The 17,833-nt window shown below is 35.8% G+C and overlaps 2 protein-coding genes across 3 annotated transcripts; one reads left to right on the top strand and one right to left on the bottom strand.

The window, feature by feature from the left end:
* Positions 1-7,763: 7,763 nt before the first annotated feature.
* LOC112197815 (transcription factor MYB14) lies at positions 7,764-9,735 on the top strand. Its single transcript, XM_024338695.2, has 3 exons — positions 7,764-8,009; positions 8,127-8,256; positions 8,771-9,735. Exons 1-3 carry the CDS (start codon positions 7,877-7,879, stop codon positions 9,276-9,278), a joined length of 771 nt encoding a protein of 256 aa, XP_024194463.1. The 5' UTR covers positions 7,764-7,876; the 3' UTR covers positions 9,279-9,735.
* Positions 9,736-11,339: 1,604 nt separating this feature from the next.
* LOC112197814 (meiotic recombination protein DMC1 homolog) lies at positions 11,340-16,836 on the bottom strand. 2 transcript variants are annotated; one of them, XM_024338694.1, is made up of 16 exons: positions 16,726-16,836; positions 16,529-16,611; positions 16,146-16,237; positions 15,986-16,057; positions 15,841-15,879; positions 15,668-15,725; positions 15,535-15,580; positions 15,385-15,430; positions 14,898-14,959; positions 14,701-14,767; positions 14,513-14,605; positions 14,362-14,430; positions 14,161-14,239; positions 13,854-14,020; positions 13,637-13,722; positions 11,340-11,763 (listed from the first exon to the last, which is right to left on the bottom strand). In XM_024338694.1, exons 1-15 carry the CDS (start codon positions 16,728-16,730, stop codon positions 13,678-13,680), a joined length of 1,023 nt encoding a protein of 340 aa, XP_024194462.1. In that variant the 5' UTR covers positions 16,731-16,836; the 3' UTR covers positions 11,340-11,763; positions 13,637-13,677. The 2 variants fall into 2 exon arrangements, with proteins under 2 accessions (XP_024194462.1, XP_024194460.1); XM_024338692.2 differs by lacking the exon at positions 11,340-11,763 and having other exon boundaries at positions 13,360-13,722.
* Between the last annotated feature and the right edge of the window lie 997 nt (positions 16,837-17,833).

Below are 17,833 nucleotides of genomic sequence, written 5' to 3' on the forward strand. Positions count from 1 at the left end.
CGGTAGAAGGAGGTGCAGCCTTGTGTTTTCGGACCCGGCCGGAAAACACAACTCCGGCGACCTCATAACTTCAGGCTTCTTGGGTTGAGTTCAGAACAAGCTCCCTGGTCGATCCTTGGTGTTTGTTTCGACCGGTTTACGTGAAAATTCGATCAACTCGGATTGGATCACTGTTCACGGCTTGTGAGGTAGTTTTCGATCCCTTATGCTTGTTTTCTGACTTCGATCCAGTTATGAGAATTCACAAGCATGCTTAGATGAAGCTTTTTGATGTTGGGAGTTTTGTGAAATAATGAGTTTTTGGCCGGCGGCGGTGCACCACCGTCTGTGGTGGCGTTCCGGCGGTGTTCCGGCCACTTAAGGAACTGGTTTTGGTATTATATATGTTCTACTCGTTGATACGAGCGTTTTGATATATAATATGCAAATTTTGGAGTTCGTATGGAATTGTTATGATTTTTGCAGTTTCATACCGATCGATTTATTCGATCCTTGAGGATTTGAGCATCCGATCGACTTGTGATTTTGACATATCGATCGTATAAGTGTTCCGGAGACATTGGATGGTCTCGGATGTGGTTTCGCCTCATTTGGCGTCACCTTGGGAATTTTGGTTCGATTTAGGGTTTCGAACGTTATCCCTTGTGATTCGTTGACTGAATGAGAGCTGTAATTCCTTAGGTACGTGACGTAGTACTCCGTGGAAGGATATTTTGTGGATTGGCTGCCTTGTCCTGAATTGAAGACGCAGCGGGAGTTTCGAGGTGAGTAATCTCACAAGGTTCATTAATGAATGGAATACCTGTATCGTTTGGTGAGTAAATCTCACGATATTTGTTATGAGCAGGATCGATATTTGTTATGAGTAGGATCGATATTTGTTATGAGCAGGATCGATAGTTGTTATGAGTAGGATCGATATTTGTTATGAGTATGATTACCCTATCGTCTTGGAGTTATTAGGTTAACTATGACTATAGTTGGTATTAGTGGTTTTCTGTGTGGATGGATGACTATGTGTGTGTATATATATATTATGGGATGTATATATATACATATATATTCATGTATTAGTGGCTTCGTTGTGAATCTATGTGATGATCGCTATCTATGTGATGACCAGCGAAATCTCTGTGATGATCGCTATCTATGTGATGACCAGCGAAATCTCTGTGATGATCGCTATCTATGTGATGATTGGCGATATCTTTGTGAATCTATGTGATGATCCTTGAAATCTAAGTGATGATTAGTAGGATGATGCAAATCTAGGTGATGATCGGTGGAAATCTGTGCGATGATCAGTGTGATGACTGCTCGGTAGCAGAGCTGAATTGTTATTAAGTTAACAAAGATTGAGAGGACTGCTGTGATGGTTGGGGCTACCTACAGACGTCAGAGTGTGGGACTTCGATGACTACTTTGTCTTGAATTGTTTGACTTAATGTGACCTCCTGAACTAAATTATATGCAGGGGTTACTATGAATTGTTTTGCTTGTTTTGATATGTGATTGCCTTGATTTCTCCTTGATTGTATTGATTGATGGTTTGATTTACATTAAGAGCCATAAGGGTTATGAACTGTACTCTATAGTGAGGATAGGAAGGTGATTCATTGTTCTTCACCTTTGATGTCATGTTGATGACAAAAGCTCCTAGGGGGGGGGGAAATGGGAAATGAGTGTGATGTTGAAATTCGCCGTAGTGCGTTAGGATGGCGTTAAACATTTCTTGAGGAAGTCTTGTTTGACCGAAATTTGTGTAATTGGATGCTAGGATTGAGGTTATCAGCAGAAGGCTTTTGTGAAATTTGTGTAATTGGTTTTGAGTTACTCATACGAGCTTCATAAGCTTACCGGGTTTGTTGTGTGGAACCCGGTGCACTATTCAATGGAATGGTGTAGGGGTTAATCCTGCAGGTTGAGGAGATCGTGGCTGAAGCTGAGGTGACTCCTGTGCAGCTTTGTGGTAGGAAGCTATCTTTGTGACTTTACCGTTGATAAGGACTTCCGTTGTATAGTTACTCTGAGCTGCATTTACGTTTTATTTTGTTGTTGACAATTTATTTCGTAAGCATTGTAATATATAACTCTATGGAGCGAGTTTATATTAACTTTGAGGGTTCAGGGCATCAATATCTGTGTAAGTTAAAGGGAAAAAGATTTCCAGGTATTTTGTATTGATGACTGGACGTTCACGCATATATAATTATGGGGTTATATATATCGATTTTCTTGTGTGTAAAATCAGGGGCGTGACACCAAACCTATTGGATCTTTCTACATGAATTTTAGTTTCTAGCAGTCTACCTGAACTTTCATATATAGTTTCATATAACCAACTTAATTTGTTCTCTAATTATCTAGATAATTGTACTCATATTCATTGCCACCCTGGTACCTTGTTCTTCGATATATACTGTGCATGCTTGTTAATCGATCCACTCTTTCAATCAAATTTGGTCAACAAGAGAGAAGTTTACCCTACATTTGTAATTTCCAATGCACTTTTTCGATCATTTTATAAGCACCGGTTATGTTTTATATTTATTAATTAATCATTCAATAAACCAAAAAGACTGATAGTTTATTTATGTTTTAGGGATGCACTTTGATCTAACATTTCTGATTTATTTTCCAGCGGCAACATAATATGAAAATTGTGATTTTGGTAATTATGCTTCGTTGTAATTGAGTTATATTTCCGTATATCTCCACTCTGTCAAAGCAAATGGAGTAGCCAGTAGAGCACTCTTTACTAATTAATGCTTATTAGAATACATGTATTTTGTAGAAATTTCTGATATCATTTTGGGATGTACGTTCTCTAAATACTTATTGTAATCAAGGGTTTAGACTCTATGTACCCCCTCTCCTTGTATTCAACAATTTCATTAATCAAGACTTTAGAGCAGTCGCACCAGCCCTTCTGTCTTTCCAATCCCCATAATTTCACCGTGTCATTTTCATTTCTCCATGTACTCCTTACCAAGGAATCTGTGTGGAGGTGTATCAATTTATTATGAATTAAATATTTACTTTTCTTTCCAAAAAAAAATAACTCTTAAACATATCAAAAAATAATAATAATAACCATACACAAATCTATCTAGTTATCACTTTGTGAAAGATTAGTATTAAAGCATCACATCGTGATCTTTCTAGCCATCAAAAGTTGGCATGATGTAGATGTACGTAAGCATAACATCATTCCAAATTTCCAATAATTAATAACATCCGTAGAAAACAAATCACATCTAAGTATGAATTAGAAAAAAACTAAGATGCACAAAATTTTCGTTGAATTAGGTATGTAAAAATACTCATCATTTAATTCTTATTTTGGAAACAGTCAATACACTAACCTTGTATTTTTCCTACAATATCTATTTTGACTTTATGTAGGTTTAGTCATTTCAATGATTCCATAGGATGATGTAGACATTTCACATCAAGACAAAATATGCACTAATCTCGTATGTATCAAGCCAAAATACATGTTGGAAACAGTCATTTCGAGGTTAGGCAAAATACACTAACCGCTAGCTCGTATGTTTTCTGCAAAATCTTTGTATGACTTTTTGTAGGTGGTAATCATTTCAATGATCGATCCATAGGATGATGCTAGACGTACATTTCACATCGAGGCGAATATGAAGGCATAACCGGTGGCAACTTATTCCAAGTCATGGAGCAATATTCAATATACTGTATCAAGTCTTGAAGAGGACTCGAAATATCTACTAGTATGTGATATATTTGCTAATTTGGAATTTGAAATTTTGAATGCATGAATAGTTTTTCATTTTTCACGATGTTGTGGGTTAGAATTATTGCACCCTTAAGCGTCTAACTTTCAACTCATGTAAGTGATGCTTAATTTTGTCACAATGATGTATGTAATATCAATGATGCCATCAAATCGCCGCCCTTGCTGGGATAAGTTCTAGTTTTTCTTTCACTATGTATGGCTCTTCATGTAGGGTTGATATGGGTGGGTTTAACCGAATTGCAATAGAAAGTAACTCCAATATATGATTGATGCAGGTGATTTAAGATATCAAATATATCTCTCTCTGCTTACTCTCAGTCATTCAAATAAAGTACGTATTTCATGAAGAAAATTTTAAATTTCATGCAGGGTTGTTATGGGTGGGTTTAACCGAATTGCAATAGAAAGTAACTCCAAAATGTGATTGGTGCAGGTGATTTAAGATATCAAACATATATCTCTGCTTACTCTCAGTCATTCAAATAAAGCACGTATTTCATGAAGAAAATTTTGCAGCGGACTGTTTAGCTAAACAAAAACATCTGTCATCTTTTGAATAAATTTAGATAGTAAAGCTCCGCTAGTCAACTAATTAATGCCTTAGGAATGTGGGATAAGCATAGATCTAGTTTAATTTACTTTCGCCAGCCAAAAACAAGTGATACCATAGAATCAAAGTACAAACATTACGTAGACTCTATGTGCTTGGACAACTCCGACTTAACCAGCACATCAATACAGAATAACAAACTCAAACCAGCTCTAAACTCAAATTAACCCTAAATAACACATACAAATATTTGCTTTTTTCTTTTTTGCAATGAAAATGTTGGCTATTTTGCTAAGAGAGTTTCTATTGGGACTTCCTAATCTGCTTACTAAACCTCCTCCATTTTTTAATTATTAAATAACATACATGTCCTTATATGAAAAGACTGTAACAGACAACAAAATATTAAGAAAAAATATATATTTTTGTTCTTTCAGCTTTATAATAAATTAATAATAGAAACATAATTTATATTACTTCTATTATTCATTTTCATTTTCAAATCTCATTTATGATTTTATTTGTTCATGAAAGCTTTTGAAGAGAAAAAATATTCAAAAGATAATGCATTCAAAATTACTTGGTGAATTATATAAGAACGAAACTATGATGCAATAGAAAAAAATATTAGATAAATGTTCTTCTCATTAGTATTACAAGATCATGAAACTGAGCGTAAACTAAACCAAATAAGCTTGTGAAGCGGCATATAAGATAAAGTTATATAAAAATAATTAAATGAGCAAATTTAATTTTTGTAACCATAAAACATGAAAAATTAGGATCGAAAACAATTATGGTAATATTTTCTAATTAGTTATCAAGCTATGACTTTTTTTCAATAATTATTTCAATTTTTCTTTTTTTGGCAAACAAACAATTACGAGAGCATTGAAACTCATCTTTAATACTTAGAACATTCCATTTATAAGTAAAGTTAAGTTAGGTACTTGAAAGAGGTTTAGATAACAAATTTTACTTTTTAAAAATAAAATAGGAGCTGTAAAGAGCATGAAATGTCAAGTGAGCAAATATAGAAGTCTCAATAGAAAAACTCTTTTGCAAAGCGAATACTAATCAAGGAGATTTGTAGGTAGTGGGGCAGCTCTAGTGGCACTACTAAATACCAATCCTAGTCGTCGGGTATTGACTTGAGGCTGCTCCTCCCCCCCCCCTATGATTGATTACAGGTAGCTGTATCTCAAACGAATGATCGACCAATCACTTGTCACTATCTTGTTTCTGATTGGCCAATACCTCATCCGCACATGCGTGTTTCTTTGACCCTTCGAAGAACATAAACAAAACCAGTCAATATTATTGACTCTTCCATGTACCCTCCCCTACCCTATCCCACATTACAATTCAACTATTTTCATTTTTCATCATGAACAAAAAGATACTTGATTAATTTCATTTTTGACCAAGCTTATAAAACATGTTAAAATACGACCCAATTGAATTTGTTTACCGAAGGTTTTGCAAACTGGATCACATCATAGGTTGGACATTTTTACAATCCTTCTATTTGGTCAACTTTTCTATTATTTGATAAATGCAATGCTCATGCATGTATTTAACAGCCGCTAAAAGCAATTCCAACAATTTCTCCATATTTTAATTTTTCTTTATTTTAGAAAAAACTTAGTCTCTTTTGCTCCAACAGATTCCCTATAACTATCCTTATTTTAGGGATAGTGAAGAAAGAGAAAATCAAATTCCTTAAATTTACAGCAATCTCTAAGAATTGTGGATATTTTAGAGATTGCGGTAAAATAAGGAATCTGTTGGAGTTGGAGAAGAAAAAAAAGACTAAAATTTTGACTTTGACTTCTCTATAATATAGAAATTATAAAAAAACTGTTAGAGTTGCTCTAATAAATTACTCAATAATGATTGATTGTCATGGAGAGCGACATTAAAATAAGCCTTACACTATTTTCGTTCACATCGATGATAGAAAGGACAATGGTGTATGATCCACTTTTTTTTTTGTTCAATTTTGTTATTGCAAAATTAGATTTATAAGCGCATAGTTAGCATTATACTATTATATGTGTTGATGAGTAAATAATGATTGCAAATTGGAATAGTTGGAATAACAGATAAAACCCAACAAGCAAATTGATTTGTATTGTGAATTTGTTGACTTGGTTATGAACTTATGATTACTGAGAATTGACCCATTTAAATAAATGCAACTTGTGGTTCTAAATGTTTGAAATTAACCAATTTGTCAAATATAGAACTAAAACATTAAAATCCCTATTATAAAGAGTCTACCCCTCATACTCATATCAGAAGTTATTTATTTATTTATTTTTAATGAGAAACAGAAGTTCAAAATTGATACACGCAGTTCACACCAGTTCATCATTGCATTGAGAATGGAGATAGTCCATGGAAATACATAGTAGACTCTTTCTTTTGGTCACATAGCATTGTCCTTTTGATTTAAGAAAATCTTAAAGTCTTTAACTTGCCATTAAGAAGCATGCTATCGAGGACACAAAATGAGATTTCTTTACGTATATAGTTTACTCATATAAATTGTCATGTTAAATTTAATCGGTATGTTCTAGGAGTCTCTTGATCGATTTTCTTGCATATTTTTTATTTTTTATGACTTTAACTCTGTTTCTAATTTAATCTCGAGCGAGATTCGATTTTAACCTGAGAGATCATCCAACATTAAAAGAAAATATATAATTCATATGTTAGTAGCTAATTGGTGAACATTGAAAACATCTGCCGGATAATGGAAGTAACGACTCCAAAAGGGCAAAACCAAGGTAGACAAAAAATGCACAAACAGGTACAAAACTCTTAGCCGGCCTAATGGGAGCTAGGGAACACACTGGTACCTAGCTAATAACACAGCTGCATAAGGTCTGAGTAGTGTCTGGCAAATAAGCTTTTCTTTGACGCATTTGACAGCTAAAACTGTATATGGATTATGCAGAGCAAGTATTCCACCATATACTAATATGTATCAACCATTTTCAGTAACATTTCAGGAGTACTTGTGTACTACAGATCAAATCAATGAAGCAAAAGGGTTATTGTCAAAGGCTCTACTATACATTTTGGCTACTTCAAGTGTCTAACGTCACAGGCTGACATATTAACATATTCATTCTCATATGAGATCATGGACCAGATTTTGTGTTTGTTGCACGTCCTTAATTGGCGTACCATTTACTAGTCACTATATGACAAACCTTGAAGTCTGCAACTCGATATATAAAATATGAGTTGCTTAATTAGTTTAGATATTTCAAATAATTAATAGGGATCCTATAGCTGTGAGCTCCTTCCTGGAAATTGCTTTTGCTTTTGACTAGAGCGAGATTCTTTCTCATTTGTCTTTGGTCTCCATTCAAACAACTTTTGAATAGTGCTAGGATCTTCGACCAAAAAAAAAACAGAGGTAGGATAAATAGACAGCCAAGCCCTCAAAAAATATTGAGCTGAAACTCAAACGAAGCACTCTCTCATCGTTCGGAATAGAGTAAAATAGTTCTTCATTCCTTCTTTCACTCAAACCAGAAAACATGGTGAGAGCTCCTTGCTGCGAGAAAATGGGGTTGAAGAAGGGGCCATGGACTACTGAAGAAGACCAGATTCTCATCTCCTACATCCAAAATTACGGTCATGGAAATTGGCGAGCTCTGCCCAAGCATGCTGGTAATTACAATTTCCTCGCTATCTGGGTTTCTCTAGCTAGCCAGCTCCAAACAAAGTTATCGATGAGTTGTTTAAGCTTTCGACTCGTACTTTTTCGCTTATTGTTCTTTCTTTTAGGCTTGTTGAGATGTGGGAAAAGCTGCAGACTCCGGTGGATAAACTATCTGCGGCCGGATATCAAGAGAGGAAACTTCACTAGAGAAGAAGAAGATGCCATCATCAATCTGCATGAAATGCTTGGTAACAGGTATGCATACAATGCTTAACACTTAGTTTTGCATGAAACTTTACTGAACTTCTGAAAAACATGCCATACCCTTTTGCGAAAATGAAATTTCAACATGAACAAGTATATAAATTATGAATCAAAGTTAAGGCTAGCTAGAGACAAACATTGCTTTGAAGTAAAGGATCAGTAGCTAGCTTGACCCCAAATGTTATTGCAAAGAAGATGAATTAGATCCATTTTCGAGCATACAAACAAAGGCGACTGGTTCTATGTAATAAAGAATAGCAATTGAAGAACTCAAAGATTCTGTATATTTGAAGCAACAGCGATAAAAATTATGGAATACAGATGAATTCATGCAGTAAATAACTAATATCTGTCCTAGTTTTTGTGTCATACTAGTCACAAGCTGCTCTAGTCATATTCAAATATATATGGTATATACATATATAAGCATATACTTTTGTACTTGCATAACAAAGTGCCAAACTCATGCACATAATTTAATCACATATATTTCTTTTATTTTCAGATGGTCAGCAATCGCAGCAAGATTGCCAGGAAGAACTGATAATGAAATAAAAAATGTATGGCATACCCACTTGAAGAAGAGACTACTCAAACATAATAACACCACATCACCAACATGTAGCACTTCGAATCTCACAAGCCGATATGCGGAGCCAGGAGATGTGAATTTTGAGAGTCCAACAAGTCATGCATCAATGTCACCACAACCAAGTTCTAGTGATGATTTTTCATCAGTCACTGAAGCCTCGGCCGCAACCGGTCAGAACATGATCAAAGATGAAAAGATCGAGTTGGATGCAACCTTCCTCGAAATCGATGACAGTTTCTGGTCAGAGGCACTTTCAGCTGACAATTCCGGAGACAACCAATTAGAGTTTTTGGAGGGCACAAATGATCAAGCACAACTGCAACTTCTACTCCCTTCAAACATTGATGATGGCATGGACTTTTGGTACGACCTTTTCATCAAAGCTGGCTATGGGGACACACCAGAACTACCAGAGTTTTGAATTATTTCTTTCTTAGTTATTTTATTTGGCGGTTAGAGGAGTAGTTTAAACATGGTATCTCGAATTGACCGTACATTAACATTAGTAGGCATGGAAATTCCGATGTGGGACAAAAAGTTGTCACCTTGTCCAAAAGCTTGAATTTGAAGCACTGATGAACAAGCTATAGATCGAGGACATATAGTCTACAAAAGACTGAAAAGAATAAAGGGAGAGACATAAATACTTGAGAAAAATTTTGTATATGGACCTAGTTAGATTTGAGTGATTCAGTTGGTAATTCTCCTCCGATCCTGCATTTTCTAAGCTTTCCATCAATCAATCAAGTTTATTGTTCTCTAGATTAGTATGGTCATCAAGATTATGTAACGATGACGATAAAGACGAAGAAAATGATGTAATTGAGTTTTATGTTTTCTACCAAATGCATCAAATCTTATGTAATTACGTGCACCAATTGGTTTTGCAACAATTTGTTTGATCATGCTCTAGTTATGAAAGATGAATTGCTTTTGTGCTGGAGGATTAAATTTGAATATTACTTGTTGGATGACAAAATCTTGTTCATCCAAAAAAAAAAGATGCAGAAAGGTGTGAATTTTCAACCTAATGCACACAAAGATTTATGTAGTTTGGACCATTTATGCCTGGTTTTTTTCATTTAAGAAATTGCATTTTTGCAAAGATCGCTTTTTAGTAAGATGGACGAGAGGTGACCTTTTATGAAAAAAAGAGAGTGATGACTTGCTCCTTTGTCTAGACAATGTGCGTTTAACAACAGCAGTTGTAGCTAGCTAGATTTGAGTTTGTCAAAGTAATAGCTCTCGCTTAATATGCAATACACCCACTAAATTGTCTAGTATCTTTGTTGGTTTGCTAATTTCCTTAGTGGAAGCAAGATGTTTGCTCAAATGTATGAGAAATCAGGCGAAGCAAAGGATGTTGATTCGTCATTGATAAAAGACTGTTGAATCGCATCTATAAAAGTCATATAGGAATGAGTAAGCTCTATTTTTCTCCTCTAACAAAATCTACTATGGCATTGAGGGCCAGGGCCGGTCCTGAGATTCTAACGACCTGAGACGAAGAATTAAAATGTGGCCTCTCATGTATTTTGAACTCAATTGAGAAAACAAAATAAATAAAGAAATAACATGTGTCTTGATTAAAATAAATTAAACAAAAATATTTAATTTTTATTCATACATAAACTTTTGAAATACAAAATTATTTATATGAAAAAGGATTAGGAAAACTGGGCCGCAATGTGTTAGAAGAAAAGGAAAAGGAGAAAGTTATTGACTTAATTCATTGAAAGGAAAAGAAAAAAAAAAGTGAAAGGTCAGAGCCAAGGGCCGACCCAGTTGTGAGGAAAGGAGAAATCATTGACTCAATTTAGTGAATTCATTAAAAAGAAACAAAAATAGTGGAATGTTAGCGCCAAGGGTCGAACCTGGGTGGTGATGTAGTGAGAATAACAATGCTACCGCTGGTGCAAGATGATTTACTTTGCTTGTTGAAGCAAAACAAGCATAATATATAAAAACAAATTAAACCTCGGAGGCCCGCAAAGACCAGTGGCCCGAGACAGCTGCCTCAAGCGGCAGCCCTCAGGACTGGCCTTGTTGAGGGCTGAGGAACACAGCTAGGCTCCTAGCTTTAACCAATCATAGCCATGGCATCCACTACTAGAGTTGGGTGAAATGCTATTGAAATGTCACCAATCGCCATATTTGGATCAGACCACAATTATATAACGATCATAACCAAAAAACAAATGAAGACTTAAATTAAACATGATTTCGATGCAAAAATACCATATAATTAAATCTCATGATATAAACTGATCGCCACTAGTCTAAGAATCATGTTGACGGTAATGTATGCTAGACAGGTCTGAACAATAAGTCCAATATATGTGCATGAATTTCGGGTCATCAAAAATGTAGTGTGGACTATATCAGTTTGAACACAGCTATACACCACTGATCCAAAATGTGGCTAAAAGCTTTTGGTCCTTACTCCTCAGTCCTCAGTGTCAGTCTCTATACGTCAATCACATGCTCATCAAATGTCTTCATTTTATGTGACCATTCATATTACATAATTCTAAGTCTTGCTACGAGAACCAAAAAATTTTATTTTTATGTGACCATTCACACATATATTCTAAGCTCAAATCTTTATTTTTAGTGGACGTTGGAGTCATACTGTTTAAGTTTGTCCTCATACTATATATCACCTAGTCTTGATAGCTGCTTCTTACTGAACGCACCAACCCAAAGAGAGAGTTATTACTTTGAAGAAGAACAACGAAGTTGTGACTTGGGGATGACTGGTTACAATCTATAGCTATCGATTCACAACGAGAAAATCGGATTACAGTAAGTCGTCACTCGTCAAAGACTTAGCAAGAAACTTAAGGTCACTCCGGCTGGCTTCTTTGGATCAGATATGAACACTCCGCCGCTGGGGTCAGCTATCACTGCACAACAATGAGATTTACCAATAAGCCTCTAAAAGGACATGTTGAAGTAACGGAAATTAGTAATATGGGTCGGCAATTACTAACCGTCTAGTTGTCCTATACTCTATACCAGACAGGAAATAACAGAATGGGGAAGCTAGTCTATGCAATTACTAATTATGAGTGAGTATCGCAACTACCATAAAATTTTAACTGCTTGAGAAGACAATAAAGACTTGAAATTAAACACCAAATTTAATTCTTGTATATACTTCTTCATTCACCAAAGAATGCCTCACCTCAGCAATTAATTCGAAGGACTAAATAAAAAAAGTTTTAAGACCAGGTACTGTAAAAGCAATTTATCGTTTATCATTTGCAGGCAAGCATCTAAATTCAGAAGTAGCCAACACTAGAAGAGACTTGATTTCAGACTATGAATACAGAGCCACACTCAAGAAAAGTTAATAATCCAATAGAACGCAAACTTCACATAACAATCGTAGATGGAGGTTACTATAACTGCATACTAGTATATATGGCAAGCTCAAACCTGAGAGGATTGGTTTTATGGGAGCCGCATGGAAAAGCAATGATCAAACTGCAAGGAATGCACTAGTAGGCATGATTATCAAAATATCAAGTGATCTCTCAGAAACTTGATTAAGAGGCAACGATCAAGTGAGAGCTGTGCAAATTTCTTCAAAAAAGTTCAAGGAATCTATCTATAAAATTACTTAGGTGGCTACAGCATTTGCTGTAGAGATAGAGAATACAGTTGGACAACATTTTCCATTCTCAAAATGCATCAGTACTGTTAGTAGGATATCCGCCAACATACTACACCATATATCGAAGGTACGTAAGACGTGTATATGGGATTAGGATATGAATGAAAAAGATAATGGACTCGGAAGTATCAAGTTTCAGCAACAATGGAGCTTCAGCACACCACAGTGAGCACACACTTGATACTTTCAGAGAATGTTATTAGTTCATTCTTATGACATATTATTAAATTTTGTGGTTTCGTTGTATATGTTAAAGTATGTGAGAGTTATGCTAAGGATGGGAATTTGCTGAGTGGTATATGTAATTGAATTTTTTTTTTTTTTTTTTGGCTGAGTTTGGAGAGAACCTCTTACGTAAGGAGGTGTAGAGAACCAGAAGACCGGTAATTGATTTTCTGGAGCATTCACCTCTCTGCATTGTCTGTGTTCAATGTGATCATACATATTAAACTGATCTTAGTCTTAGGAAATCATTGATGGTCCTTGGAGCCTTACTAAAAAAGTAGCCTGTTATATCTTTCTGTTCCTCAAAATAAGTCTTGATTGCTGCTTCTTACTGAACCCACTAAAGAGAATGAGAAAGAAGTTAGGTTTTTGATGTAAGAATGGGCTAGGTCTGTAGGCAATAATTTATGGAAAAAAGAAATTGATTTGCAAAGACACTCTGACAAGAGTAATAAGATTTTGACGGCAAGTCCTTAACTTGAGGTTACTCATACCTACAGACACAAGAACAGAGAAGACCTTTATAACTAGCCAATTAAGGAATAATACTGTGGTGTCCTGATACTTATGCCTAAAGTTTTGTTCTTTCTAAATCAGATAATAACGTTTTCTTAGATAGAGTAGTACATGTAAACAAGTATCGTACAAGAAAAGCAATTTAAGTGTGCTAGATGCTTTTGCACACTAGATAAGCGCTCAGGTAAAGTAACCTTGCTCAAACATTCAATACTGAAGTCATTCATTTTCTAGCATAAGTTGCTAGTGCATTATGTTTACGCTTATCGTTACCACTCTATACCATGCCTCTCCTCTCTGCATATCAGTGCCACTTTTTACCAACTATGATAGTATATAGCAGGAAATTAAAATATTACAGTATTTTGTTGCTTCTTGTGTCACAGAAAGGTGTTGCACTTCAGTCCTTTGCATCTGCAATGCCTCCTGCAGTTATCTGGAAAACGTTCGTTTCTGTCAAGAATAACAACACCTATAGGCCTACCCTAGTCATGAAACATGCAGTCTCAGTTATAGGATGGTGCAGGTAATGATAAAAGTCATAAAGTATAAAGCAAAAGCAAATGAGAAGGATATTGCTTCAGCCTCAGGCAGGTTTGGGGCATCAAACACCTTGCAGACGCGCTGTTCTCCTTTGCCTTTTCTAAACATGAGCCTTATGGTTGCTGCATGGGCAAGCACATGACCTCCTGCTGGTTTCTTTGGATCAGATATGAACACTCCACCACCGGGGTCAGCTATCACTGCATGGTAATCGGATTCACTGTGAGCCTCTAACTTACATGCATCAAATTACTATAAGATCCACTCAAGAACTACACTTTCAAAAATGATCCATGATTGAGCTCAAAAGGGTCTTTGAATTTGGTCCATGACCAATTACCTTGGTTGGTCATATAGACAGCGACATTGAATTCCTCAGCAATCTTTATTAATCGGGAAAGCATCTGTGCAAGTTTTTGCTGAAGAAGAAAAATAAAGAGGAAGGACATAAGATTTAAATGAGTGTATATTTTATTTGGTCTGAAAGATCTAAATGATAGTAATATGAGCCTATGTATTGCAGGGAATCTGTGAAACTGACCTGGCGATCTGCAAGCTCTCCTCTCCCAGTAAAATCAACACGAAATAGAGCAATTACTGAGTCCACAATCTGAAAAACATGAACACATAGAAGTCAATCTGATACTTGTACCATAACAGAGTTCTGGCAAGTAAAGTACTGAAGTCTTTACCAGAAGTCTGAATGGCTCTTCAGCCATTTTTGCAGCTAGACCAAGAAGCAGATTATACTGATGCTCGTATGTAAAAGCACGAGCATAAACAATCTTTATGCAGTCACAGAAAATGTCAAGGTTAGTTCACAGTCATGTATCAAACTATCATTTGTTCAACTGAAAGTGTATGTTAGATTGAGGATTACATTATCGAGGACAGCTCCTGGGTCCAAGCCAAATCTTTCAGCTATAGGTATTATTCGTTCAGGCCGGCTGCAAGTGCACTTAGTTAAGAAGAAAACATTCTTATATTGGTGGTATTGATGAAGATAATTCTTGGTCATCCTTTGTTGATAAAAAGCTACATGAAACATTAGTTAGGATGGACAAAGAAAAAGGATACAAAGTTCCCTCAGTATCAATGTAAGCAACCTTTCCATTCCCTCCATGCATGTTAATAGGAAGCTGAAAAGTAGCAAACAAGCTCAGTCAGCAAGGTTTGATGTATAGAATGTGGTATTTGAATCAAACTGCATGTTTCAGTATGGAAATCTTTGGCTAGCCACTAGTTTATTATGCGAGAAAGACCAGATATGGGATGCACAGTTGTAAAAGCAGTATTGGCATTCAACTTTACTTGGCATGGCATTGCAGCAGTCCAAAACCCACAATTATCACTTTTTCGGCAACATGGTTCTTAATGGTGTATAATTTCTCTGTCAATCAAACTGAATGATATGCAAGATGGCTGGAAATCACAGTCAATGTAAACTTAACATTTCACTACTCAAATGCCAGACTTTTAGAGAAAGACCACAACAGAATTTTGCACAATGATGGCATGATTTTCAGTACGCTAAGACAGTCACAACTTAAGGAGAGAGACAAACCTGTGTAGTTACGCAGAGTGTGTGTGCAAGCTGTGTTTTCCCAGACCTGAAATCAGTGCTTAGGTTTAATACAAGCAATGGACAACAGTGATACTCAAAGAAACATTTCAGGTTATGGACACCAGTGATACTCAAAGAAACAATGCTCACCTAAATTCCCCAAAGGCTTCTGTGATTGCTAGAGTTTCAACCCCACCTGCAATTTATTAACAACAGAATCAAATGATAACAAACTATCTACCATAATAAACGTTAGATTGAATAACTAATAGCACAAGATTACCGCCTAACAGTTCATCAAGTGCTTGGCTCCCAGTTGTAATGCGAATCACAGACTTCCTCTATACACCAAAACAAAAGTCAACTTCTGAGGTTCACATTCATCCCCACACTAACTAATTTTCAAGACTGCATTTACTTAAGCCAGCTTAGAACCACAAACAACTTTAAACTTACTCTGGTTAGAGCATCACTCCCAGTAATATATCCAAAGTTCTGAAAAAGAAAAAACAATAATGAAAACCGAGAAGAAACTTATCACTCGAAAAACTTCAGAAAATCTAGATAAACATTTCAGATTATGGCAAGGTTAAGCACTAACCACTATCTTCTCAGCAGCTTCACAAATCTTATCAACTTTGGCCTCAGATAAGCCTTTAATTCCGGTCAAGTTCTACCAAACAACAATCACAGTAAGGAAATCCAACTAGAACATTTAGTCATTTACAGTTTAGAAAAATTAGAGGTGAAATTAGCTATACCTTCTTGGTGTGCATCATCAAACCATTGCAGGTGTAGATCCCTGCGTCCTGAAGCTTCTTAACATCTCCGGCATTGATTCCCTGAGCAATCACTGCACACAAAACTCATCACTCCATGACAACTCCGATTTAGTCACTTCCAAAGCAAATTTGGCTTATAGTTTTAGTCTAATTTTAAAATCGTGAGCAAAACACACTCAATTTCTACGAAACCAGAAAAAACTAAGCAAATCCATCTGAAATTTGAAGATTGACTGAAAATCCAGTTCAGCTCGGAAACCGAAGCAGTTTTGTGATCATCGAGAAATTCAAATACCAGTGCGAAATGATCGAAATCGAAAATTGAAGTATGTAAAGCGAAATTGAATGGTTGTGAAGCTTACACTTATCGATCACTTCGAAGAGGTCGTCTTCATCGTCGATGTCTTCGCGTTCGATGAGCTGCATCTGGCTTTGATCTTCGGCTCTGAGGACCAAGGCAGAGAAAGGTTAGGTTATTCCAAAGTGAAACAAGGCTATACCGCCTATACGATCGGAATTGAAGCAAATAGAGAGAGGAGTTTGCAAATCTGTGACTTACTTCATCTTCGCTCTCTGTGGTTGGGTTGACGAAACGGCGACGTTTGGTGGTTGCGGGAGAGTGGAAATCTTATAGAGAGAAATGGAGAGGGTAGAGAGAGAGTATCTGAAATTTGAATTTCAGAGGAATGGGAGGGGATGTCAATTTATAGAGCGGGAATGGACCAAAACGATGGCGTTTCATAAGCGGGGAGCTTCGCTTTGTGCATCTTTTACCGTTGTGTCAAATTTATTTAACTGCACTTTCTTACCAAATATAGGTACATTTTCTGAATGGCGGGCTCGATGCCTCGGGATATATCTCTGACTTGGTTTTTTAATCGTAACATAATCTTTTGTCATCTTTTGCTACGACACTTTTTTAAAATGATACTCTAAAAGTTGGAAGAGAAATATTTCTGACATAGACGGAAAATAGTGTTTAGCACATGGTGTCATTCATGTGTGACTTGAGATGAGGCCGAAATAATGAATTTTTCTTTTCATCTTCCTAAAATGTAAACACATGAAAGTGTATACATAGTTAATTAGTATCTATTTACGTAATATTTAAGCTATATTAAGTATTATTAACCGTTAATGTGAAAAAAAGTGAATCAGTGCCATGCATCTGTCACAAATTTAGCTTTTTGTAGACAAGATGGAGTAGGTTATTACTTATATATTAGAAAGTGGGAATGCAAACTTATGTATCATAAGTTACTTGCATGATATATGTGACACCAAAGATCTGACATATCTGAGTCATTCCCTTCTAAGCATAAACCGAATCCAACTCATGTGAGCAAATTATAAAGAGGGTAAATCTCATAACTTGAATTCATTGAGAAGAAACACTTTTTAGGAAAAAAAAAAAAAAAAGGGGTAAATACATGTAGAATTTACATCAAAAACTAAAAAGTGAAAACTTAGTGCTAATACTTAACAAAGCAATGTGAAAGGTAATAACGTGTACAGGAAACTCAGGTCGGGTAGAACTTCATCTATTTACAGAAACAGACTCTTCAAGGTGTTCAAGTTGCAGTAACCATATGTAGAGCTTCATTAAAATTCAGGTTAAATGGTAATGACTCATACAGCATAAAGCCTTATACCCATTGGGTTGTGAA

The sequence above is a fragment of the Rosa chinensis genome, chromosome 4, assembly GCF_002994745.2.
Source record: "Rosa chinensis cultivar Old Blush chromosome 4, RchiOBHm-V2, whole genome shotgun sequence".
In the NCBI taxonomy this organism is placed as follows: Eukaryota; Viridiplantae; Streptophyta; class Magnoliopsida; order Rosales; family Rosaceae; genus Rosa; species Rosa chinensis.